Genomic DNA, 25,553 nt, shown 5'->3' on the forward strand with positions numbered 1-25,553 from the left:
CAGGTATCACGGGGGCGGGGCGGCTGCGTCCCCTTCGGCGGTTGCCGCCGCAGCCCGCCGAGTGGTCAGGCCCGCTCCCAGTTCCGTGTTGTCCAGGCTCCGCACCTGCGGCCGGCGGGAGCAGGAAGTGGACGCGGCGCGTGCGCCGCCGCGAGGGGCGTGTGCGGTTAAAGTCGTCGGAGCTGCGCGGGGCTGGCTGGCTCCTGTGTGCGGGCGGCGGCAGCGGGAGCGGGCCCGGCCCGGCTTGCCGGCGCGGGGTGAGTTAGGGGCGCCGGGGGCCGGCACCTATCGGCTTCGCCCAGGGTGAGGAGCGGCCCGGGGCTGGGACTGGGGCCTGCGCCAGGGCAGCGCCAGGCCGGCTGGTTGCTCTCTATAGCCGTAGCCGGCTCCCCCTGCGGTCCCGGCCTGAGGGGCCCCCGCAGAGTTGGCCTGGCGAGCGGGGACCTGCTGTGGCGCTGCTCGAGCCGGCAGGAAAGCCCCCTCTGGCCTCGGCTTGGGGCGCGGACCCCGCCCCCGGGCCCGCCTGTGCTCCGGCCCTGGGGCTCTGCGCGAGGTGCGGGAGGGCCCAGGTCTGCTCCCCCAGCAGGTGTCTGGGAGCTGGCAGGCGCTGCAGCTTGGCCGGCCTGCTGTGCGGGCTGTTCTTCCTGTACCCCTCGAGCGGGTCGGTAAGGGCTCGGATCTCCAGTGGCCCAGGACAAATCCAGAGTTAGCTGTAAGGCACTTACTTGGTCAGAGCTGGGTGGCACATGGAGACACTGCCAGGGAGGGCAGCACTTCCAAACAATATATAATTGCTACGGCTTTTGGTTGTAGCCGGTGGGTCTGAGGACAGGCAGGTAAGGCTCTTCAGGTAGAGGTGAGAGCTCTTATTAGACCAACTGAGTAGTTGGGGGTGGGGGGGAGTTCCTTGCAAGCTCTCTGTCACAAGTGCCCTCCTTCAGGCACAGGGAGACTCTGGTGTTGTTCTGAGATCTCCAAGGAATGAAAGAAGCTAGAAGTGTGACAGGAGGTCAGTGAGAACATAAATAGGTGGAAACTAAAAAAACAATGGGTAGAGAAAGGGGGGTGGGGAGTGGAATGGGTGAAGGGGAATGTGAAAGACAAGCAAAGGGATACTCTGCTGTACTAAAGAGTTCTCCAAAAGTAGAAAAGAGGCAGTCTGTGAAAACCTAAATAGCTGGAAATTAGGAAAACAAAGGGGGAGTGGGGGGATGTAGATGCTAACTTCAGTTTAGGTAGGTGAATCAGATATCAGGCAGGTTGTAATGTGTCATAAATCCAATGTCTATACTGAGTCCGTGATTTATTTATTTTTTTGTATCCAGTAGATTTATGAAGTGAAATTCATAGGCTATCTACGAAATGTGTTTTCTAAATTCCCTTTGAGGATTAGAGCTGAGAGGTCAGAGAGGGAGTGATTGTCTCCTAAGAAGTGTGTCTCTACAGGTAATTGGGTATTTCTGTCTTTGATAAATTTTCAGTGTGCATTCACTCTAGTATGCAGTTGTTTTGGTTTCTCCTACATATTTTTCACCGGGACATTTGTTTGCCTTGGATGAGATGTATAAGATTTCTGGAGGTACAGATGTAAGTTCCAAGAATAGTGATGAGGTGTGGTTATTGTGGGAGTGGTGGTGTGTTGGCAGGCTTTGCACTTGTCCTGACACGGTTTGGATCCATTAGCTGTGGTTTGGGTCATAGGGAGTTTGCTTCTGGTAATGAGATTAGCAAGGTTTAGTGCTTGTTTAAACGTTAGGATGGGTGGCTCTAGAAAGATCTCTTTAAGAATTGGATCTTCTTCTAGTATGAGTTGCAGTTATTTGCAGATTTTTCCATGTAGGTTCCAGAGAAGGGTGGTATGTCATAATAACTAATGGTATGCGATTCATGGGGATTTTCTTTTTGTACTGCAGCAAATCTTTACATGTTATCCGGGTGGCTCTCTCAAAAGTATTATCTCACTCTTTGAGTTTAAAACTCAGCCTTTGGGCAGTTTTACATAAAAGAAGCCAACAGACAACTCTGACCCTACCAACTATAAAACAAACAAACAAAACTAGAGGAAGATCCAACTCCCCTCTTCATCGAAAAACTCAAACCCACCATCACATCATTTCCATCTGAACCACAAGAAAAGCTTCAGACCCCAATCTGTCTGCTACCTAATTCAGGGACATTTTACATGCTCCCTAAAATCGCCAAATGAGGGAACCCCAGCAGATCTATCATTTTCAACCATGGAACCGTAACAGAGGAAATATCAGGTTTCATCAACCCCATCCTAAAACCACTCGTCACCCAAAGACCAAGTTTTATCCAAGATGCAACAGACTGTCTGTGAAAACTCAAAAACATAGACCACTTTCCCAGTAATACCCTGTTAGCCACCATGGGTGTCACTAGCTTATACACCAGCATCCCACACCAGGATGGCATCCAAGTCTGCCTCGCATATCTAAATAGTGAGATTACAACTCAGAGTACAGACCTCAGGTTATTGATAAATTCATAGGGCACATTCATACATGCAGGCATGTGTGCTTGCAACAGCTCGAACAGGAGCAGCACAAATTTGTGTTGGAGACTTCTGCCCCAGCACATGTGCCTGAACATGCACTTTGGTGTGGGACAAGTTGTGCCACTTGGGGTAAACTGACTCTCCCATGCTCCTCCTGGATCTGCAGCTAGGGGGAGTTCAAAGCTGGGGCCAGCACCTCCAGCAGTATAAAAAGCTGCCCTGGTGAGTAGCTCAGGGCTACTTGCTCTCAGGAGCTTCTAAGGCCCAGCAAGTTGACACATAGGGATGCTAGCCCCTGGTGCCAGCTAGACTGCTGCAGCAGCGCTGACCTAGAGTGGCCCCTGCACCCTCTACCCACTGCAGCAGTCTAGCAGGGGGGGCTGCTGCCTATCTGTGACCTGCTGGTACCTACATCCCCCTTGGATGTGCAGACCCATGTCTATATGCTGCCAGACCTGGACGGGGATCACACAGCCGTCTGGGCTGTGTGGCATGGCACTGCAGCAGAGCCGTCTGCACCTCAGGGCCAGCTGCCAGTACGCTGTGGGTATGCAGTTGGTCTTTGTATGGCACTGCTGCTGTGTGTTCCCCTGTACTGCTATCTGTGCAGCTATCTCCTGGAAGATGTGCTCAGTGTGATGGTCTGCTTTAAACTGTCAGAGCCTGTCCTCTTGGCCCTAAATGGCCAGGAGGTCAGCTACCTCACTTGCCTTCCAGCTGGTCCCTGGTGCCAGCCCTGGGCAGGCTCTTCTGCCTGGGTCCTGCCACTTGTCTCACTGGTGGGAATCCTGGTGTTTCCTGTTTAAAAACTGCAAATTCTCTGATATTTAAAAAAAATCACAAATTTACTCTTGAGAGACAGAGAGATCAGTTGTGCAACATCTTATTGATATATTTACAACTTTAAAGCTGTTTGGAAGCCTACCAGTCCCTCTGTCACAAGGGTAGGCAATTTTGTCTGGAGGGTTGCTTACCAAGTTTTGGCAAGTTGTTGAGGGCCACATGAGTGGCCCTGGCCCTTGACAGATGTCCTGCCCCCTGGTTGCCATCCTATGACCAGAAGTTCCACCCCCTAACCCCTGACCTTTGCCACCAGAGGCCCTTCCCCCAAAAGTATTCTTTTCAGCAAGGGGTTTTGCCATCTCAGAACCAGAGAAATACCACATTATATTCTAAAAAATTGAAAAGCTACAACATTATTTTGATTCCAAAAAATATTTTGTCCTCATTTACATGTGTTTGTGTAGTGTACATAGAGGTGATTGCACAATAGCTTAAATGAAGTTTTTTGTATATGTTGGGGGGCATGGGAGTGGGTATAGGTATGTGGGTTGTGGGAGCATGTGGGTATGTGCATGGATATGTGGGGTATGTGTGGGTATGGGGTTTGTGGGGGGCTGGCTGGGGTATGTGAGGGGGTGTGAGTTGGGGGTCTGCATGTATGACAGTACAAAGGGGGGGTGTGGGTGCATGTGTATGAGTTGTGCTTGTGGGGTTTACCCTATGAACTCTTGCACACACCCCTCCTGCTTCTGGCCCTGGGATACCGGTGCAGGTTCCATGGCCTGGCGGTGCAGCTGGGAGCCACATGGTGCTGCAGCAGTGGGTGGGCAGGAAAGTTGTGAAATGGCAGCTACAGGCAGGGGGTGAAGGGTAGCGAGCAGGCATACAGAAGTGCTGCAACAGCTGGGCAGGAGTGTGGGGCCTGTACTGGTGTCCCAGGGCCAGCACCAGCAGGGCTCGGAGCAGGGCAGCGGGAGCATGGGGCTGAGCTGGTAGGGGCTCTGGAGCCAGGCTGCATCCTCCTTCTCCCTGCTGGCACAGCCTGGCCTGGCCTGGCTCCATAGAGCCCCCACCAGCCCTCGCCGTGCGCTTTTCCTGCCCAGCTCTGTGCCCTGGCCCTGAGACACCGGTACAGGCCCTGTGTTCTTGCCCAGCTGTTGCTGTGCTCCCACGTGCTCACTTGCTGCCACTTCCCCTCCCCCTCCCCCCAGGCCACTGCTGCTTTCACAGCTTTCTTTCTTGCTGTTGCACTCCAGTACCATGAGGTTCTTGGCTGCAGGGCTGTCCCTAGGTGGGGCAAGTCAAGGTGATTGCCCTGGGCCTTGCGCTTTGGGGGGCCCTGTGGAGCCGGGTGGAGTGAGGACTCTGCACTGCTTCTGGCTTCACATCCGGCCACTCGGCAGCCCCCCGCCAAATCTGCCACTGAATCTGGTGCATCTGGTCATTCACCACCCAGCCCTAAGTGGTCCTCCCCTGCCTCTTGCCTCCCCCACTCTTATCTGAATTTCCCTCTTGGGTGGAGGGAAGCAGTAACAGTCCCAGGCCAGAAGCCCATGCAATAACTGAGGTACATAGATGACATCAACATTTGGACTGCAACTCTCCAGTTTGTGTCTTCCACCAAAAAATCAATAATCATCACCCCTCCATCAGACTGTCTCTTGAATACTTGAATACCAGCATGTCCTTTTTAGAGACCATGATCAATATTGAAAAAGGTAAAATACAAACCACCATATACAAGAAACCCCTGGACCAACATGCATATCTACACAGAACCGGCAATTGCTCTAAACACACCAACAAAGCTGTAATTTACAGCCAAGCCCTTTCATACCACCGCATTTGCACTGAGGAGAATACCCATGATTGCCCCCCACCCCCTTGCAAATCTCAAAAGTGCCTTCACCCTACAAGGACACTCCTAGACAGAGAGATCATACTTTTGACAAAACTACCCAGATACAATGTGAAAATTTGCTGCAGTACAAAGAGAAAATCCCCATGAATTGCATGCCATTAGTTGTGACATACCACCCTTCTCTGGAACCTACACCAGAAATCCTCAAACAATTGCAACCCATACTAGAAGAAGACCCAATTCTTAAAAGCGATCTTTCCAGAACTACCCATGCTAACCTTTAAACGAGCACCGAACCTTGCTAACTCCATTACCAGAAGCAAACTCCCTATGGCACAAACCACACCAAATTCAGTATTAAGGTATTGCATCTCTCTTTCTGAGATTCCATCATGCTTTCCATTTATGTTTTGTTTCTCAAGGATTTTAAGACCACCCCCTTCCCCCACCTTCTTATACTGTACAGCTGTTCTTGCTGTATAAATGTAACTTTTTAAAAGGAAACCTCCATCTGTATCTTATTCTGTTTCTGTGAGATTAAGTACAGACAATCAAAAAGACCACGGCTGAATTGACTCAAACTTTGCTAAACTACATAGATTGAACCAATAGACAAGTGAACAGACATTCAGTTTTGATTCCAGAAATGCCACACGCCTACAGTGGCCCAGGCCAGAAGCCAGGGTGTGCTAGAACATGCCTTTCAGCCCTCTCAGCCAGTCTGCTTAGCTGGAGCAGACAGGTTGAGCCAAGGCTAGCCTGGCAGCCTGCAAAGGGTGGGTGGGGCAGGGTGGATGCTGGGAGGAGCAAAGCATCCTGGGATGCTGAGGGACTGTGAGTTAACTTGAATCTGAAGGGGAACTCGGACAAAAGTTAAATAAACCAATTTAACCTAAATCACTTAAGTCTGATTTTACATCCATTCAGGTTTATCTTAAAGCAGTTTTGGCCATTTTGAAAGTGGGTTATATGCACCGAACTTCTGTTGTGTTACAGATCTGAACTAATTTCTAATCGCCAGGGACCCTGGTTTTCCTTGATTATTAGAAAATTTGCAATTTTTAAACCCCAAAATCTGTGACTAAAGGTCACTGCACGTATTCCGAGGAGGCAGGGGGAGCCTGTGACACCCCTCCCCAGATCTGTATGTGGATCAGGTGTGGGCTCCTGCCCTGCTTCCCTCTCCTGGGGCCTAGTTGGTACGACCCGGCACGGCAGGGAACAGCAAAACCACATGGAGAAGCTGCTTGCTGCTGCAAGCTCTGTATTGCCCTGGCAATGTGCCTCCTGCATGAGGGGCTGCAGTGAGAGCAGCAGTGCAGGGTAGTGTCCCTCAAAGCAGCAGCATGTGCAGGGGGCGCATTGCCAGGGCAGCACAAAACTCGCAACAGCAAGAAGATCCTTGTGTGGTTCCATTGTTCCCTGTCATGCCCTCCCCTGGATGAGCCCCCCACAGCCTGTCCTGCTCCCCGTTGGGGCCCTGCAGCTGTGCACTGCAGCCTCAAGCCCCATGCACTGCCTGGCTGGGCAGCAGCCCCAGCCCTGCCTAGCTTCCTCCCTCCCTACAGGGGCTTCAATCCCCCTCCTACCCCCCACTTACCTGTGGGAGCTGCTCTCCAGGCTGCCTGACGGCCATGTGCATGTCCTGCCCCTGTGCATGGTGCCCCTACCTGACCACCCTCCTGCTCCCTCCCAGCCACCTGCAGGCTGGAACTCTGCCAGCCTGCAGGGAGTTTATTGCAAAACTGCAAAATCCATGGGTTTCTCTGGTAAAATGAGAAGTCCATGTTTGCCACAGATTTACTCTGTTTTTTCCATGGGAAATGGAAAACCTGTATCCTTGGTAATAACACTAGAGGGGAAGAAAATATACAGGTGTCCCTTGCTTTATGCTGTTCATGCGTTCCTGGTTAATGGTGCATAACTCAAATTTGCCTAAAGGAAACCTACTTTAGAATGTAACAAATAGGGATATGTTCCAAGATCTCAACTGTACTGACCCCCAAACCCATTTCTACCACTCTTACAAGACAGTTTTGGTACTCACCAACAGTAGACCGTACACAAAAGCACAGGGTGGTGGTGAATGTTTCCATAATGGGGATGGCAACTACAGAAATACATCAGACAGCAAGTGAGGAGCATAGATCCACACAGGAGACTGTATTTTGGTGCATGTCACTCCCACAATGCACCACACAAAGCATCTAACTAGGCTGCCACCACACCAATTGCATAAAAGTGAATTTATCTTACATATAATGAATTTTTGGTATAAAAAGGGTCGTTGCATAAGAGCGAATTCACACGTACAGAACCCACATAAAGTGAGGGAAACCTGTATCTTTAATCAGGCAAATGGTCTGAGAGTGCAACCATTAATCATTTGATTATTTCATGGTTGTGTTACAGGACAGTGTCAAGGCTGTTCAAGCGCCCTAATTGTATGTTTCCTTATCTAAATGTGCCTGGATTTGGGGGTGGGGGTTAAGTTAACCCTTACTTCTGAATAGCCTGTAGTTTCTATAATGCTCAGTCTGGGGATATAACGTAGGTTTGTAACCATCCCAGTAATCTTGCCTGGGGAATAATTACTGACATGTACTTCCCCATATAATTCCATAGTTTTGCTTGAGGAATAATATAAAATATTTAAATATGCTTTTAAAACATCTTGGATCTCTCTGCTCAGTACTGGTTAGGCCTCATTGGGAGCGAGTGCAGTTCTGAGCCCCACATTTTTTAACAGGACATGACGAAGTTAGAGAGGGTCCAGAGGCAGGCAACAAAGATAATAAAGGGCTTGGAAAGCAAGTCATATAAAGAGAGACTGAAGGAGCTAGGCATGTTCAGCTTGCAGAAAAGGTGCTTAAGAGGGGACATGATAGCAATTTTCAAATACCTGACAGGTAAAGAAGAGGGAGAGCACCTTTTCTCTCTGCAGCAAGAGAGAAGGACACAGACCAAAGCTTGAAGTTGCAGCAAAGTAAGTTTAGATTGGGTATCTGGAAAAAAACTTTTTCACTGTTAGAATAGTGAGGCAGTAGAATAAACTGCCTAGAGAAGTTGTGGACTTTCCATCACTGGAGGTGTTCAAGAAGTGGACAGCCACTGATCGGGAATGATCTAGGTGTATGGTCTACTATGGGTGTTTTCCATGCTTCTAGGCTTTGCGGTTGCTCCCACTCCCCCTTTCTGCTACATGTGTCAGGATGTTTTAAGCCTCCCTCAGAGGTATTGGGTCAAGGCTGGGGATTTTAACTGGGGTATGCCAGTGTTCCCACTGGGACCAAAGCCGGAAGTTCCTGATTAGAGTATCTTGCCCCTCTCCTTAGAGTCAGATCAACTGCTGTATTTGGTGCTAAGAAGGAATTTTACCCCATGGTCAGATTGGTATAGAAGGGGGGGTTGCCTTCTGTTCAGGGGGTATGATCCTCTACCCATGATGTCTTGAGCATACATTGGCATGTGATAGAAGCAGGATGTTACCTGCCATGCTTTACCTGTGGCGGGTTAGGGTGCTGTGGTAGGGTTAATGGTAGTTTTATGAAGAGTTTAGATTATGAATTTGTATAGGATCATTTGGATAGAGATTATCCTACTTCAAGCAGGGAGTTGGACTAGATGACCTCTGGAGGTCCATTCCAGCCCTACTTTTTATGGTTCCATGGAACATTATTTTTCTAAAGTATGTGATAAAGTACTAACCGTAATGGCTACTGGTGCTTGTTCAGGATGACCTGCCTAATTTGATCCTGGTTTGAGAGAGATGAGCTAGATAATACAGTTTTAAATGCTACTATCATTTTTAAAGTTGTTCCAGTAAAACAATTGGTGCTCAGTAAAAGAGAGTAGTTTTTTTTCAGATATTACACAATTAGGCCTGTGGAACTTGTCAGAATTCAGTAGGTTTCAAAAAGGATTGTATGCTTATAAATATTTAGTCACGTAAAAAAATTTAAGACAAGTGAGTAGGTGAGTTTGTTTTGGAACTAGCGTAATCCTCAACTTTCAGGGCACAATCCAACTTTTAGCCAAGAAATATTCTTTTGGGGAAAATTACTTTATAATATACTACAACGATTTTTGCATCTTTCTAATGTACCTGCCACTGGCCACTGTCAAAGACAAGGTCTTGGACTAGAGCAGGTATGGGGAACTTCCGGGCTGCCGGTTGGCTGGGGACTCCATTTCCCAGCTGTCCTTGCCCACATGGTTTGTGCTGGTCTCCATGGAGACCTCAACTGTGCAGGCAGCAGGTGGGGCTGGGTGGCTCAGGCAGCTGCTCCCGAGCTGCCGGGAACATGGCTTGCTCTGGAGCTGTGATCTGTAGTCTGAATGCTCTGGGCAGGGGCGTGCGGCTCTGCCCTGGCTGCAGACAGGATGTCACTGCTGCAAGGAGGGGGGCAGAGCCACAATCCTCTGCCTTTGCACCCCTTGTTGGAGTGTGCAGGTTACAGATCATGGCTGTGCTGTGTCTGCCCTCATCCCACGTTCCCAGCAGTTCCAGAGCTGCCCCTTGCCCTGGTCTGTCATGTGTGCTTCTGGCGTGATGGAGGCTGTGGTCTCCATGGAGACTGGCACAAGTCATGTGGGCAAGCGCGGCTGGGAAATGGAGTCCCGGGACGACCATATCCAGCCTACGGGCTGGATGTTCCTCATCCCTGGACTAAAGGAACACTATTGCGATCATCTCTGCAGAAATACCCTTTTTTTTTTTTTCTTTTTTTTTTTTTTTTTTTTTTAGATCAGTTTTGTTTCACTGGCTAGATTAGCATTGCTATTCTTTCACCAGTCTAAGTGAAAGCCACAACATTTCAATATTAAAGGACTTAGAAATTTGTAAAATTACTAAATACAGGCATACTCAAGGTGAGGTTTTTTTTCCTAGTCTAGTCTTCTCATGCATGATGCGTAAATATGGGAAATGGGGTGATGGGGGACACAACTCTGTGCTGCTGCCCCTGTTGCTACCAAATGCTGATTCTGGCCAAGCTGCAGCTTTGCACTCAGTGCAGAAATCTGGAGGGGAGCATGTTCCCCTTCCCCCCCCCAGCCAGTGCATCACCTATGGGTCTTCATCTTTCTCCGTTAAACCTATTCCACAGACCCCCCCTATGATTAAGGTAAGTAGTATAAAGTAGCTGAATAAGAAACAGTTATTTCATTTTATACGTGTAAGCATTTTGGTGTTTGATTATAGGAAAAATGCAGGAAGCTGACCTTGTTGCAAAGATGCTACGAGCTGTTCTTCAGTCGCACAAAAATGGAGTGCCTTTGCCAAAGCTTCAAGGGGAATACAAATCTTTGACTGGAGACTGGATCCCTTTCAAGCAACTAGGACATGCTACACTGGAAGGATACTTGAAGAGCGTCCCAGGAGTTGTCAGGATAGAAGTTAATAAAATGGGTGAGGTAAGGAAAATCATTGAATAAAGGTTGATTTAGTAGTGGTTTGAAACTAACAGACTATAAAAGGGGGAGTTTCCTTCAAGCTGTGTTTCAAATTCATAGTGAAGTCTGTGGGTCTCTGCATTGTCTATAAGTAATATTTTAGGGAATTAAGTGTTCTAGTGTCAGTGTTGCTGTTAACCAGGCCAGGCTAGGAGCAAGGAACATATAAAAGTGTCAGCTCTGGTGGAAAGACATTATTACTTGGTAATGCTTGTTAGGGATTTCTAGACAACACCCTTATGACTGAGAGCTGTGAATTGTGGCTTTCAAGTTAGATTTTGGTTCTACTTACAATTTGATTATTAATAATGAAAAAGTGATGTGTGCTTTTGGGGTGCCCATGTATGTGCAGTGAGGCTGCTCCAATGCACCATAATTACAGCATGTTGGAGCAGACTCAGTTAATCAAGTTTGCTAGAGCGTGGTAATTATTGTGTTTCAGCAGACTCCAGTGTCTTGTGTATCAGTGTCCCCATGCTGAAAAATGCCGGTGGGTGCTCTAACTAAAGCCACCATTTTTCAGCACAGGGATGCTGATACATGAAACGCCAGGGCTGGCCCACAGTTTTTGGGGCCTCCTGCAAGGCATAGCTTTGGGGACCCCCTGACATGAGGAAGGCATTGGTGGCGGGTGGGGGTGGTGGTGGCGGCGAGCACAGAGGTGGCTTAAGGTGTACTGGTGCCCTGGGCAATCACAAAATTGGAGGCCCTCTTCCCCTATGGGAGCTGGGCTTTGGGGGGAGGGGCCCCTTCCCTTGCTCCTCCCCCTCCCCCTCCTAGTGGTGGCAGGGGAGGTTGGGTGGACTCTGCTAGACTGGGGGAGAACATGCCCGCTTCTTCTACCTGCTCCCCAGCCCCACTACAGCCAAATGTACAAACATGGCAGACAAGTTTTTTGGGTAAATCTGATATCTTTTATTAGACCAACTAAATAGTTGGAAACATTTTTCTAGTAAGCTTTTGGGTTTAAAAACCCTTTGTTCAGGCTGAGGAAGCAGCTGCAGTTGGTGTGCTATTCCTGGATGGAATGAATAGTAAAGAAGCCAGAGGCTGGTCTGCATGCAAGCCAGTCAGTGAAAATGTAAATTGAGGAGTCAGTGGGTTTTGTGGAATCAACTGTTAAACTGCTTGTTACCCAAAGAGCAAGTTTTGTCCAGGACACTACAGACTTTCTATGAAAACTTAAAAACAAAGACCACCTTCCCAGCAACACCCTCCTAGCCATCATGGATGTTACCAACTTATATACCAACATCCCACACCAGGAGGGCATCCAAGCCTGCCTTACATACCTACAAGAGCAAGATGACAACTCCGAGAACAGACTCAAAGATATTACTGACCTTATCCTCACACAATAATTTCACTTTTAATAGCCAACATTTCCTCCAGGCCATGGGCACAGCTATGGGCACCAAAATGTCCCCACAGTATGCCAACCTTTTTATGAGCCACCTGGAAGAAGAATTCCTTAAAGACTGCACCATCAAAGCCTTGCTATACTTAAGATATATTGATGACATCTTCATCGTTTGGACTGAAAACCTGCAATCTCTAATTGAGTTCCATCAGAAATTCAGCAATCATTGCTCCTCCATCCAACTGTCTCTTGAGTACTTCAGCACCAACATCTCCTTTTTTGACTCAGTGATCAGCATCCAGTGTGGTAAAATACAGACCACATTATGCAAGAAACCCACAGATCAACATACATATCTGCACAGAACCAGCAATCGCCCCAAACACACCAAGAAACCTGTGATATACAGCCAAGCCCTCAGATCCCACTGAATTTGCACTGAGGAGATCTCCTGGGATTGCCACCTCACAGATCTTAAAAAGGCTTTCACACAACTAGGACACTCCTTCAGAGAGAGAGATGCACATTTGAAAGAGCCACCTGGATACCACCTGAAGTTTTGCTGCAGTGCAGAAGAAAAGCCTCCACGAATCGCACACTGCTGGTTATGACATATTACCCCTCCCTTGAACCTATATGGAAAATCCCCAAACAGTTGCAACCCATACTAGAAGGAGAGCCAATTCTTAAAGAGATCTTCCCAGAAACACCCATCCTAGCCTTCAAATGAGCACCGAACCTTGCTAACCTCATCACCAGAAGCAAACTCCCTCAGGCCCAGAACACACCAAATGGATCCAGACCATGCCATGAAAAGAAATGCAAAACCTGCCAACATATCTGCAGTACCCCCACAATTACTACATGCTACAACAGAGCCATCACCATTCCTGGATCTTACACCTGAACCTCCAGGAATATAATACATCTCATCCAATGGACCAAATGCCCTGATGGAAAATACACAGGAGAGACCAAACAACTGCTCACCAGAATGAACACACACTGGAAATCTATCAAAGATAAGAATACCCAACTACCTGTGTGGGCACATTTCTCACAAGAAAACCACTCTGTCCAATCTCTCAGTATTAATCCTCAAAGGAAATTCATAAAACACTTTTCACAGACAAGCCTATGAACTTTACTTCATCACCTCCTGGATTAAAAAAAAAAAATCATGGACTGAACATAGAAGAAATACAAAATCTAGAACTCTTGGTTCCAAAGTAATAATACCTCCTCATTAGACCAACTGGAAAATCACAAGAAAATTGTCCTTTTCTGCAAGATTTCAGGCTCAAAGGCCCTTCATCAGGTTCTGGAAAAAGTATTGATGTTAAAAAGTCCTCATAGGTAGGAATTAAACTTCATTTTTTCACAGAGGGAGCTGGAAATGGAAAGCTGTCCCTCTGGGTCCAGCTTTTTTTGTGTTTTCCCGTTTGGTCTAATAAAATGTACCATTTTGGAACCAAGAGTTCTAGATTTTTGTATTTCTTCTGGTCTCAGATCAACATGGCTACCAAGTACACCCCTGGACTAAGCATAGACATTGGATTTATGATGTATTATAACCTGCTTGACATCTGATTCACCAAGAACCTCTCCACTTTTACCTGCTACAGTCATTCCTCTTTCTCCCACATAGCCTGTGTCTCACCCACTGACTCCTCAGTTTGCATCTTTACTAACTGGCTTTCTTGCATGCAGATCAGCCTCTGGCTTATTTGCTCTTCCTGGATGGAATGAATAGTACACACCAACTCCAGATGCTTCTTCAGCATGACAAAGGGTTTTTAAAGCTTGCTAAGAAAAATGTTTCTAACTATTTAGTTGGTCTAATAAAAAAGTCTCTCGGTCTCACCAGCCGCCCATGGCTGAATCTCACTTACACTAATTTGCAGGGAGCAGGGAGTGTTGCACCGTGTCTCTGTGGACAGGCAGCAGCCCTTGGTGGGGTAGCTCAGCTGCAGTGGGGCTAACATTACTTTTGGGGAGCTCTAGTGCTGCAGCACTTCTGGCCCAGCCAGCCTGGCCCTGACCCCCTTCCAGGTAAGGCAGGGCTCTCCCAGCCCAGCTTGGCACCCTCCTCCCAGATGCTGTGCCACCCAGCCTACAGGCACAGCAAGGCTCTTCAGGCAAGACCCCAGCTCTGCCCCACCCATCAGCCCCATTGGTAGAGGGGCCCTGTTTCCAGCTGCCAGGGAAGCAAATGTGAAAGCTGCAGTTTTAAACTTGGCACTGAAAATGGGTGCCAAGTTTAAAACTGCAGCTTTCACTTCCCTGCTGGTGAGGATCCTGGGGCCCTGAATTGGAACCATTTTAGTTAAAGCCCTCCCCCCCCCCCACAAATGCCTCCCATAACAAGTGTATAAATGCCCTTAGAGACCAATAAAATACAATAAAAACATTGTTTGGAATTTACTAGGGCCTTCTTTGTTCTGGTTGTTGGTTGCTATGTTTAGAAAATCTGAATGTTCATCCCAGGACACGCATCGGTTAGCTGCACTGGTGTAACAGCTTTAGTGTAAATGTGTACAAATATTCATCTTTTCAACTTGTTAAGTCCTTGTTTCCAGTTGAGGTAACTCTGAGCAACTCTTCAGAAAGGCACGCCTTGGGAGAACAAGGACCAATGGGCACAAACTAATTGAGGAAAAATTCATGCTAGACGTAAGGAAAAAGCTTCTTTTCTGTAAGTGTAACTAGAATCTGGAACACTCCCAGCAGAGGTGGTGCAGTCGCCATCCCTGAAGATGTTCAAGAGGAGGCTGGACAAGCACCTCGTTGAGCTTTCTTGAGCCCAATAATGTCCTACCCCTGGCAGGGGAACGGACTTGATGATCTTACAAGTTCCTTCCAGTCCTTCTATGATGGGGGAGGGTATCCCATGTTACTTTTGTACTGCTGCCGCACCCTAAATGTTGCAGGCTTGTTCCTGTGTGGTGAAATTACACAGCTGAAGGTAGCTGAAAGCTCCTGTATTCTACATAGGGGTCAAACTCTAAAAATTATGATTCCTCTTGTGTTGCCCTTAACTCTTCTCTTTTGAATGTTAGCATAACTCTTAACTCCTGAAATATCTTTATGAACACAGTGGCTCTCTGCTATGATTTCAGTACAGTAAACTGATTAATTCACCTTTGGCATAATTGCCCTCTGTTGTAATTAGCCACTATTGTGTCTCCCTCCTGTCTCCTTATCAACTACTGATGGCTACTGAATAATTCATCAGTATTTGTATTCCCCTGAGAGTGGTAAATTAACTGGAATTTACTCCCCTGTGCCTTTCTGCCAGGAGATGTACAGGGATTGAGTACAAGGGCTAGACCCCTGGTTCTGGGGCCTCTAGCCTTACAGTTCTGGCAAGGAGATTTGGGAGAGCACCGTGGGATGCTAGGGGACCCTTGGATAGTTCTGTCACATTCTGTAGAGCATATGTGTAAGCTGAAGTGCTTCGAAATAATACCTGTTTCTTTCAGTGTTATTTTTGGAGCACTTAAAAGTCTGCATGTGTCTGGAAATTTTGGCAGCAGGGGAGCAGCAATTAATGCCACTGCTTCCCCGCTGCCAAATTTTTTGACCCATGTGGGCTAGGTGGAATGGCTCTGTAGACCAGATCTAGGCCAGGCTTGAGCACCCCGACTTACTATCTTTAGGTTTTGAAGGGAAGAAACACAGCTACAGTGAATGTTCATTTCATGTGTGGACAGATTCAGGTGGGCAAGAAGCTTTTGGGTCCAAATGTAGTAAAAGCCCTGCAAGTGACAGGTTTGGATAAAGGTGAACAGATCTTGGACTATGGGTTCCGGAAGGCAAAGGTCAGAAGTGGCTCAGGAAGTTCTGTGGTGAGGTTTGTGATGCTTGGCCAGCCAACTTTACATCTGAATAGGATATGGTCAGGACTTGTGTGGAGACTTAGTGGAACAGGGTTTGTCCATCTCAGTCCTACTGGCAAGAGGGATTTAAGGCACTGCTGTCTTGTGGTTAGCAGTCTAATGTGAGCTACCTGGTTTGGGTAAGAACTGGAATATAGAGGTGGCTATAGTCCTTGCATCAATAAGGATACAAAGTAGGTTGGTGGAAAGAAAAGGAGGGAGGGTCCAGCCACTCTCCTTTTACAGGGTTCTTTGTGGGAAATATCTGCTTCCAGCAGATGAAGTTCTTAAATGTTTGTACTGGGTTGCTAAACTTCAGGATATTTTGGGGTGCAGAGGAGGTGGAAGGTGAGCTCAGCTTTGAAGCATACTTACTAAAGGAATAGCTTTTGCTTGTTTATAATGTGTAAACTGCTACCTGCACATGGTGGTGGTGTCAGTTGGTTGGGTGGTTGTGCTTTCTTCTAGGTAACATCTAGGAGTGCACCAATTAAAGATTTGGGTTTTTTTTTGGCTGATACTGATGGCTGATTTATTAACCGACCACATCAGCCAATATTGTTCTGATTTGCCAATATGCATCCTGGGCAGCTTAGGGAGCAGCATCTTTCCGGTAAGTCTGTGGGGTGGAAGGGATATTGGGGGGAGGAGGGGCAGGTCGAGGTCCCCACGGTGAGTGATGGAGTGGGGCTGAAGTAGGCACTGCTTGGACAGTCTCAGGTGGGGAGGGGGGATGGCTCTTGCTGCTGCGTGCACCCGTGGAGGAGACACTGGGGGCATGTGCCCCCTGGATTTGTGCATGGGGTAAAGGCAGGCTGCCCTCTATGGGCTAGGGCTAGGGCCAGGGGCTGTGCAGGCCTCTTTTGTGGGGGAGCAGGCTGGGGCTGTGCTCAGGGTGGGTGGGGGCAATGGGAGAAATACAGTGAATTTTGGGGGTGGCCATAGCCCTCCTGCAGCTGCCCCTGCCTTCCCTGAGTGCAGCCCCGGCCCAGCCCCCACCAGAAAGTGGCCAGCACAGCCCCGTCCTCAGTTTGCAGCAAGCAGCCTGTCCTCGCCCTGCACATAAATCCCGGGGGGCACATGCACCCCCAGGCCTCCCCTGGGGGTGCATGCAGTGACTGGAGCCACCCCTGGTGCCCCTTGAACAAGCTGCCCGTGCCCCAGCCCCACTCCCTCTCACCTTGGGGGCCTAGATCTGAGCTCCCCCTCCCCCCCATTTCAGACTTACTGTTTGGAAGCTACTCTCCAAGCTGCCTTCCTGGCTGTATGCAAGCTGCAGCTGTGCACATGCACGTGGCATTTATTGGTGACATTCTGCTTTGTCATGCCCCCCCTCCCCCATTTTTGGATAGCTTTCTGCACTTTGCAGAGATCCACACTGAGCTCCTCCTCACTTTTTACTCCAACTTTGTCCTTTCATTGGTGGCCACCATCCCTGAGTTAGTTGCTGACCCTAGAAGATGACAGAAGTAACAAGCAGTTACTTAAGTTTCATAGTGGGGGAAAAAGAAGTATTTGCCCCAGTTTTAGCATGTCATCTACAGACTTAATATCTTCAGAGTCTTTCTGGCTTTCCTCCCATATTTACTGGCATGCTGACGTGCTTGTATAACTCAGACTCCACCCTTAGAATCCAGTGGCTTGCATGCTGATTTGCTTCTGGCTTCATGACAGGTGGCTGCATAGGACAAGCTTTATTTAATTGCCAGCATCAATGGGGTGGTGAAGGGTACTCCTTATAGGGCTAGACTAATGACAATGTTTGTGTTTCTTCAGGCAATTCTAATGTTGGAAGATTTGTCCCATATCCATGTGACAAAATGGGAAAGAAAATGCCCCTCTTGCTTCCCAATATTCTCTTTAGCCTTCACATGTTCCACCCAGATGTCTTCTGATGTTATGCCCTTACACCTGCGCAGAATCCACTGTGCGAATAGATTGGAAAAGGGAACCCTGCATTGTAGTGCTAGAGCCCTGTTATGGCACTCTTTCCCTCTCTTAAAAAAAAGGAGCCAGGGGGGAAGCCATTTAGTCTCCTGGACACTGAGCTTGATATGGGAGTAATGTTGTTTTGCAGTGAGTTTCGGGCATTTTTTTGAGGCAAAGCATGAGAGTACATAACAGTACTTGTCACTTCATTCAGATGTTATAATGTAAGTGCTGTCTGTGTTTTGGATATTAATGCTGAATGACTGACAGCAAAAACATTTACATTTTTTAAACTTAGAAGGTTTTAAAAAGCTAAGAATTTTGTGTTTATATGTATTCTCTTTTCCAAGATGAAAAGTATTTTTTTCCTCTAGAATTTGTTATAACAAGTTTTTGTAAACATTTTTCTTAAGAGAAAGCTATGATTGCATTTTAACGATGTAGTTGTGAACATAGCTTTTATTATAATAATTTTCAATATTAGTTTGCTGTGGTGTTTACAGCATGGTATATCGTTAGTAACAAATTTCCTTGTGTACATAGTTCTGTGCCAAAGATTTAAACCTTTTTGAAACCAAGTATGCTTGGAACTGATTTACGTAGCAGTGTCGGGATTGGGGGTGGGTCAAGGGGTATCTCCAAGCAATGGACTCTGTAAGAGGTATATAGGTGAGTGAAGGGGGGTGGGGATGCCTCATCCATTAAGATGAGAAAAGATATCAAGAAACAGGGTAGGGGGAGCACTTGTCAGTGGGTATCATCATTTTGTACCCATAAAGATCATAGCTTAGGGGGAGAAGTGGAACAAGGAAAGGTACTTGCATTAGCCCAAGATGGCTGCAGTCAGCATTGTTAAAATAAAAAGGCATGCCACCTGCATATCTTGTCATGCAATTGCAATCACTTACAATAAAGGCAGATGTAAACATGACCATTCTCCTGAGTGATGCTAGTAGGCAGCCAGAGCACTGTCAGCAGCAGTCATTCTGGGAGTGACTTCTGGCTTGGTCAGTTTTATGTAGGATCTTGGTCAGGTTTCATCAAGGTGGAGCTTCTGACTGTCAGTCTCTTGGTATCCTCTGGACCAGTGGCACTCAACTTATGGCCCATGGGCAAGGTCCTGTCTGCAAAATGACTAGATCCAGCACATAGGATCAGCAGCACACAGTTTGGAAGGGGATATGCCAGACCTGGGCACCCCTCCCCCTTCTTCTTTCCACCTTTACTAGAGAGGAATGGTGGCCCACTGCGTGCAGCTGAGTGCCTAGACTGCTGCTCTAAAATGTGCAGTACTACTGCTTAGGGCCATCCTATATTTGACATGAAATAAGGATCTGTGCTGGTCCCCTGTGCCAGGATTCCTTCTACTTTTGTAGAGTAGAGAAGTGGCTGAAATACTGCTGGAGGTGTGGTTTCTGTCTTGGTTGACTTAACGTCACCTTCAGTATCCTTTCTCACAAGGTGGCATGGCATGTATGGTGTCTTGGTTATGGGAAACTAGCTTAAGTCCCCTGGTTTCTGTTTTGAGATAAGAGACCTTTCTGCACATTTTTCCCTCCCAACAGGGGGAAAAAAGTCCATAACCTTTATTGGTCTAATTGCAAACACAGTGAGAAGCCATGGCAAAGGGAGTAGCAGGTAGAATAAGCAGGTGTGCTCCCAAGGTGTTTGCTAAGGTATCAGAGTGCAAAAAGGAAGAATGCCAGCATGTAAACAAAGAGATAGTATCCAGTTGCAGACTCTAGAGCAGTAGGACCTAGACAGGTAAACAGAGCAGCAGGGCAGGGCAGTAAGGCAGCTGCAAACCACCAATATTGTTTGAGCAGAAAGTTAAGGATTTTTTGAGTGGTATCCTTTATCGGACCAACTACTTAGGATAGAGTTAAACAAGCATTCAAGTGCAAGACATTCTGCTACTACTCTGCTGGCTTTTTTACTTGGACCTGAAGAAGAAATGTATGTAAATAAGTATGGCTCTAACTGTCTCTTGCTCCAGTGTAAAATGACACTTGGCCAGAACAAGGATAAAGCTTCCAGATTTGCTCTAATACTGTTTTTATATCAATGTAGCTGGACTTGCTAGCTTAAGAAATCCATTGAGATTGCTCATTACCAATTTCTTTTGCTCTTCTTTGAATTTTTTTTCTTACAGATGCACCTCTTCAAACAGTGTTGTTTCATGTCCTGAGTCTGTTCGTGTGTACTTTATTCTAAACTATTTAATGAGAAATTCTTCTGCTGGAAACTTTTGTCCTTTCACCGGTAATCTGACTCTAGATTCAAGGCATAGTAGTCTCCTGGTTTATTTCCCAGACAGGTCATAGCAGGAAAGGTCATTCCTAAGAAGACATAAAATCTGGGGCGTCAAAGATTATTAACAGTTTACTGGGGTTTTCCTTAAATGTGTTGAATCTTCTGTGTTTTAAGTAAGAAAATCCCACATAAAAATAAGAAACAGTGTATAGTTTTTCACTCAAAACAGAAAACTATGGATCTTGATGACTGATTTTGTCCCTGTTACTTCCTTACTTTTTGAACAGATAACTTGCCATGCTGTTGCTTGTGCAGAGACGGCGCGAATTGCTCAACTGGTGGCTCGGCAGAGAAGTTCAAAAAAGAAAGTGGGACGACAAGTAAACTGCCAAATGAGACTGAAGAACACAGCTCCATTCTCATTAGTAGGTAGGAATTCATAACACGCACTACAGTTTAATTAATTCTGCTTTTGTCATGGACAGGTATCAGAAGTCGTCTTTCAGGGACTATTGCTGACTATAAGAGATTAAAAGAATGCACAATCCATGAAGTAGTTTATGTACTCATTTCAGTATTTATTTCCTTCTAACTCTTGTTGGCATATCATTTTTTGTGTGTGTGTGTGTTTGTAAGTCCAGTAGAGATTCAAGGGTTCTCTCTCTACAGAAGAGCTGTTTTTGAAGAGTAGCTGTCTTTTGTTGTTGTTGTTTTTGGGAAGCAGTGGGTATGTGTTTTGTTAAGATTTTCCCTCTTTCTTCCCTTCCTAGTCAGGATCAAGTGTGGATTGACTGGATTTTCAAGATTATTTAAAGCTAGTGGTGGGAAAAATTACTTGGGGGTGCTCCTTCATGGCAGGATTGGGGAAGAGGCAGCAGAGCAGGGTTACAATACATATTAAATCCTTGAAGCAGACTGAGTAGCGTATACTCTTCCTACAGGAACAGTATGTTCTGCCTCTCTGAAAGGTGGAGATTGGAACTTGGAGTCAAACTGCTTTCATTCTTCCATCCACTTTACTTTTTTTAAAGTAGGTATCACTATCAAGGGGCAAAAGCATGGAAAAGGAGAATAGGATGCCATACCACTAAGGCCACAGGCTCAAACAGGTTATTCCCAGGAAAGCCCAGCTGCCCAAAGGAAAATATTTGTAACCACATGGTATGGCTTTTAAATAGTGGGAACTCAGCCTCTAACCCGGGAAACTTTTTACCCCAGGACCAGTTGAAGAGCATTCTCATCCTGGGACAAGATATAACAGGGCAGCATGGAAACATACCAGAGCTTTACCTTCAATCTCCTCATTGGAGGGCTGACATTGAGATTATCTCAGTAACGGTGCTGCTTTCATTCCTAGCTGGCTAGGAAGAGAAAGCAGTCTGTTTTAGTCAGCACTGTTTGCTTGTTTTCCAAGTGCTGGAAGTTGCTATTCATAAAGAGACTTTTTTTTCTTTAAGGGTGCTGAACTAAGCAGTTCCACCTTTATCTCTCAAACTAAATGCTCTCAAAAGGCGTGTCTAGATGAGCAGGAGCATTTGTTTCCCCAGGGACAAGTAGCAACAGTACACCTTGTGCCGCTGTTTCTTGTCCGTAGGAAATGCCTGTGCTGCATGTGCTCTGGCATGTGGCAGGTTACCCCAGGTGTGGTAGGGCAGGCTGGGACCAGCAGCCTTACGTGGGGTCCTGGGAGCCTCTGGGAGCTGCAGCTGTAGTAGGAAGTCTGACCAACAGCTGGAGCTGGCCAGACTCAGTTTTGGGTGGTGAGCACTGATGCCACATGTGCTGCCCTGGTTTTTTTTGTTGTTACATTTTTAACCCTGGGAGATCCCAGGGTCAACCCCACCCCACACTGCAAAGCAACAGCACAGGGAACACCTGCCTGTGTGATGTGTGGCGTTGCTGTTCATGCCCATCTGGATGTACACAAAGGTTCCATTAATGGCTTTTTGACCATAGTCAGAAAATAATTTTGAAGAAGACTCAGTGAGGATAAAGTCTGGTCAGCAGCTTGGAACTTTTGTTCTTGTGCTAGGAAAGCAATGCAGATTGGCAGGCCACCTCTGCACCTCTGTTTTGGATGTAATTGCTAATATAAGAGGTTGACATGATTCTTGCATACCCTAAAATTAACAGTGCAGAAATAAGATGCATCTCAAACTTGTTTTGAAGCATTCTACAGAGGCCTGCAAGCCTTGCATGAAGAAGTGCTCATAAAGTGAATGTCTAAAGCAGGGATAGTAGGCAACCCCTGGCACATGTGCTAATTAGTGGCATGCAGAGACATTTTCCTTGGCATGCCAGGAGGTGTCAAGGAAAATGTTAAAACATTTTTTTTTTAACAGAGTTGCTGCTCTGGGCTTCCAGAGCAGTGACAGATCCCAGTGCTGTGGCAGGTACCAGGGGCAGGAGAACACAGGCGGGATGCAAGGACACTGCCTGCATTCTGCTGACCCCACCCCTATGTCTGTGGTGGTGCTCAGGGGAACCTGTAAAATCAAAAGAGCTGCACACATCTTATTCCTTCTGACTTTTGCAAGTTCCCTTGCTTGCCCTCCCCTCCCCTCCCACCACTTGCTGCTCCCTTCTGATCATTGGGGAGGTAAAAACAGTGGTTTTAAATATGGTGCAGTTTTTGCCTCCCAGCTGGTTAGCAACACAGTGCGGCTGCCAGGGGCCCTCAGCTAATCGGTGCCAAAAACAGTGCCATATTTAAAACTTCAGTTATTGCCTCCTGAGTCATTGGGAGCGAGCAGCAAGCAGAAGAGCCCCTCCACCAACCAGTGGTGGACCTTCAAGAGCACAGGGAAACCTTCAAGATTAAAGGAGTCACTATGAAGCCCACTTCTGCTGTTTTGTTTTTTTTAATTTGGTAGGTCCCTAATCAGGGACAGAGCTGGAGGAGTTATGGAGGCTATAACCACCCCAAAATTTGCCTTGGTCACCTCCCACCCCTCCCAGCACTGCCCTCCCCTCCCCTACCCCTGGCTGGCACCACCCCTGTACCTAATCACAGGCTTCCACCATTCCCACCCCCTTCCTGGTTTCTGCTAAGGCTGCTAGCAAGGGCCTAAGCAGCTTGCACCTCCCTGCATTCCGCTTATGTGGGGCTTTTGGCCCGCTGATATGTCCTCCACAGGAGGTTTATATTGAGCAGATTCTTTTTGGTATTGGTTGGTGGAACCGGAGCGTGCTCCGTCCACTCCATGCATTGACCTGGTATTGCAGTGCTTCCAGGACCGGTGCAAAAAAAAAAAGCTTGCACCACACTGTTGGCCAGAGCTGGAACCGCAGCAAGCAGCCTGAGCCCAGCTGCCACACTGCACAGCAAGCCTCCCCAAGTACCACCTCTGTCTCCACCTGCCTGCCTGCCTGCAGGTGTTGTTGGGGTGGGGGTGGCAGGGAGGGGAAGGGAGAAACCAGCAACAGCAGTGAGAGCTGCTGCCTCATGGGCCCAATGCTTGTACATGCACTTCTGGCGGGTGGGCTGGCAGCTGGACTCTAGCTGCTGATCCTTGTAGCTTCATCCTCCTCTTTCCCTCCTTCCCCCCCTTTCTTTTTCCTTTTTTCTCTCTCCTCTTCCTTTCTCTTTCTTCTTCTCTTCTTTCTCCTCTCTCTTTTCTTTGTCTCCTTTTTCCCATTTCTTTTTTCTTCCCTTCTTTCCCTCCCCCTCTCTTCCATCTCATCACAACATAGTTAAATACACAACAAGACCTTTTAGAAAACTGGTATTTATTGTAAAAAAAAAAAAAAAAAAATGTTTATGATTAATATGTAGTGCATCCTGCCTTGTACCCCCCACCCCAGTTTTTCTGGCATGCCAGAACTCTGGCACCTTACAAGTTTTTTTGGCAGTCAGGCCAAAAAACATTTCCTACTCCTGCTCTAAAGCTAAAGTCTGAATTGGCCAAAGTGGCTGAGCACAGCTTGCTGTATGTAAGAGGTTACTGATCTCTGCCCTACACTTAGTGAATATGTGATAGACCCCTCTACCTCAATGGCTTTCAACCTTTTTTTTCTTTTGTGGAACCCTTTGGAAATTTCAAATGGAGGTGTGGACTCCTTTGACTTGAAGTGTGGGTATTCACATACTTTTGATCATAGTTGTGTTTTACAGACCCTTAAGACATAGTCTGTGGACTCCCAGGGGTTCTCAGCCCATGAATTGAAAGCTATTGCTCTACCTTAGTGTTGTATTCTGCTTTTGTGCTTGAGGTTAATGGAACAATACTAAGCTCTCCAGATGGAGCAGAATTTCCATATAAATAGCCAAGATATGGTAAGTTCCAAAAAGGGGGCTAGCCACTTAATGTGGCTGTGCTCCTGGAACATCCCTCAAGCTTACTACTTCCAAAATGTGAAAATTCTGAGAGGAAACTAGGGGTTTACCGGTAGAGATTTTGGGGGCCGATTAGCTGATTTTTAAGGAGGCGTATCCATGGATAACTATCCAGTTTCTAATATGCAGCCCAGCTGCTTGAAGAGCTGCGTTGGGCTAGTAAGTCTGTTGTGGTGCAAGTGCAGTGGGGAGGGAAGGGGCATGGTGGGGAGGAAGGTGGGGGAAGATGAAGGCCCCTGCAGTGAGGGAGGAGCGGGCTGAGGCAGGCACTGCCCAGCTAGGGCAGGGTGCCGGACAGAGCCGCAACTTGTCTGGGGTTGGGGGGGGGGTGGCTCCCACTGCTGCGCGCACCCTGGGAGGGCTTGGGGGGCATGTGCTCCCAGATCTGGGTGGGGTGGGCAGCAGCTGTGGGTTGGGGCAGCTCTGGGCTCTTACTGGCAGGGGGCTGTGTGTGGGGTGGGCAGCAATAGCACTGGGAGTGAGGCTGTGTGTGGGACTTCAGCCATCCCAAATTCAACATAGCCCCCCCCTCTCAGCGCTGCTACTGCCTGCTCCAAGCACAGCCCCAACCCCCCCGACCTCACCAACACACGTGCCAGGGAAGAGCCTGGTGCAGCCCAGGCGCCAGCCCCAGCCTGCAGTGGCAGCCCACCCTGCCCAAGCTCCATGCAGATCTGGGGGCACACATCCCTCCCCCCATTCCCTCCCAGGGTATGCGCAGCAGCAGGAGCCACCCCCCATCCTCTGTGTCCCATGAACAAGCTGTGGCTCCGTCCTGTGCCTGCCATAGCCCTGCTCCTTTTCTCACTACAGGGGCCGTGATCTGCCCCTTACCTCTCCCTTCCCCTTCCATGACAACAGACTTACCAGCTGGACAGTTTTCCAAGCTGCTGGGCTCTGCTTCTCGCTGCCTACATGTTGCGCTGAAGCTGCATGCATGCATGGGCATTTATCGGCCAAATTACCAGCCACGTCAGGCCGATTTTCTGATTTACAGCCAGTTCTAATATTGTAAAAGCATCAGTCTGTCTCCGATCAGAGTGCTCTGCACAGACAGAGACAGATGGTGGAGCACCGTCATGATGGTGGGGACTGAGGGGAGGGGAGGGGGGCAAGGCCAGCCCCCCTCCCCTGCTCCTTGGAGGAAGATGGGGACAGTAGGGCCTGGAGCACTGCCATCA

At 47.7% G+C, this 25,553-nt stretch overlaps 1 protein-coding gene across 2 annotated transcripts in view; it reads left to right on the forward strand.

Annotated features, from left to right (window-relative positions):
* TDRD7 (tudor domain containing 7) overlaps positions 1 to 25,553 on the forward strand; it is a 104,499-nt gene continuing 78,946 nt past the window's right edge. For both annotated transcript variants that reach the window (XM_090038982.1, XM_090038983.1), the window contains exons 1-3: positions 1 to 257; positions 10,366 to 10,577; positions 20,324 to 20,465. In XM_090038982.1, coding sequence (XP_089895108.1) covers positions 10,371 to 10,577; positions 20,324 to 20,465 — 349 coding nt within the window. In that variant the 5' untranslated portion in view covers positions 1 to 257; positions 10,366 to 10,370. The remainder of the gene's footprint in view (positions 258 to 10,365; positions 10,578 to 20,323; positions 20,466 to 25,553) is intronic.

Source organism: Crocodylus siamensis, chromosome 3 (genome assembly GCF_052110815.1).
Source record: "Crocodylus siamensis isolate JL-2025a chromosome 3, ASM5211081v1, whole genome shotgun sequence".
NCBI lineage: Eukaryota > Metazoa > Chordata > Crocodylia > Crocodylidae > Crocodylus > Crocodylus siamensis.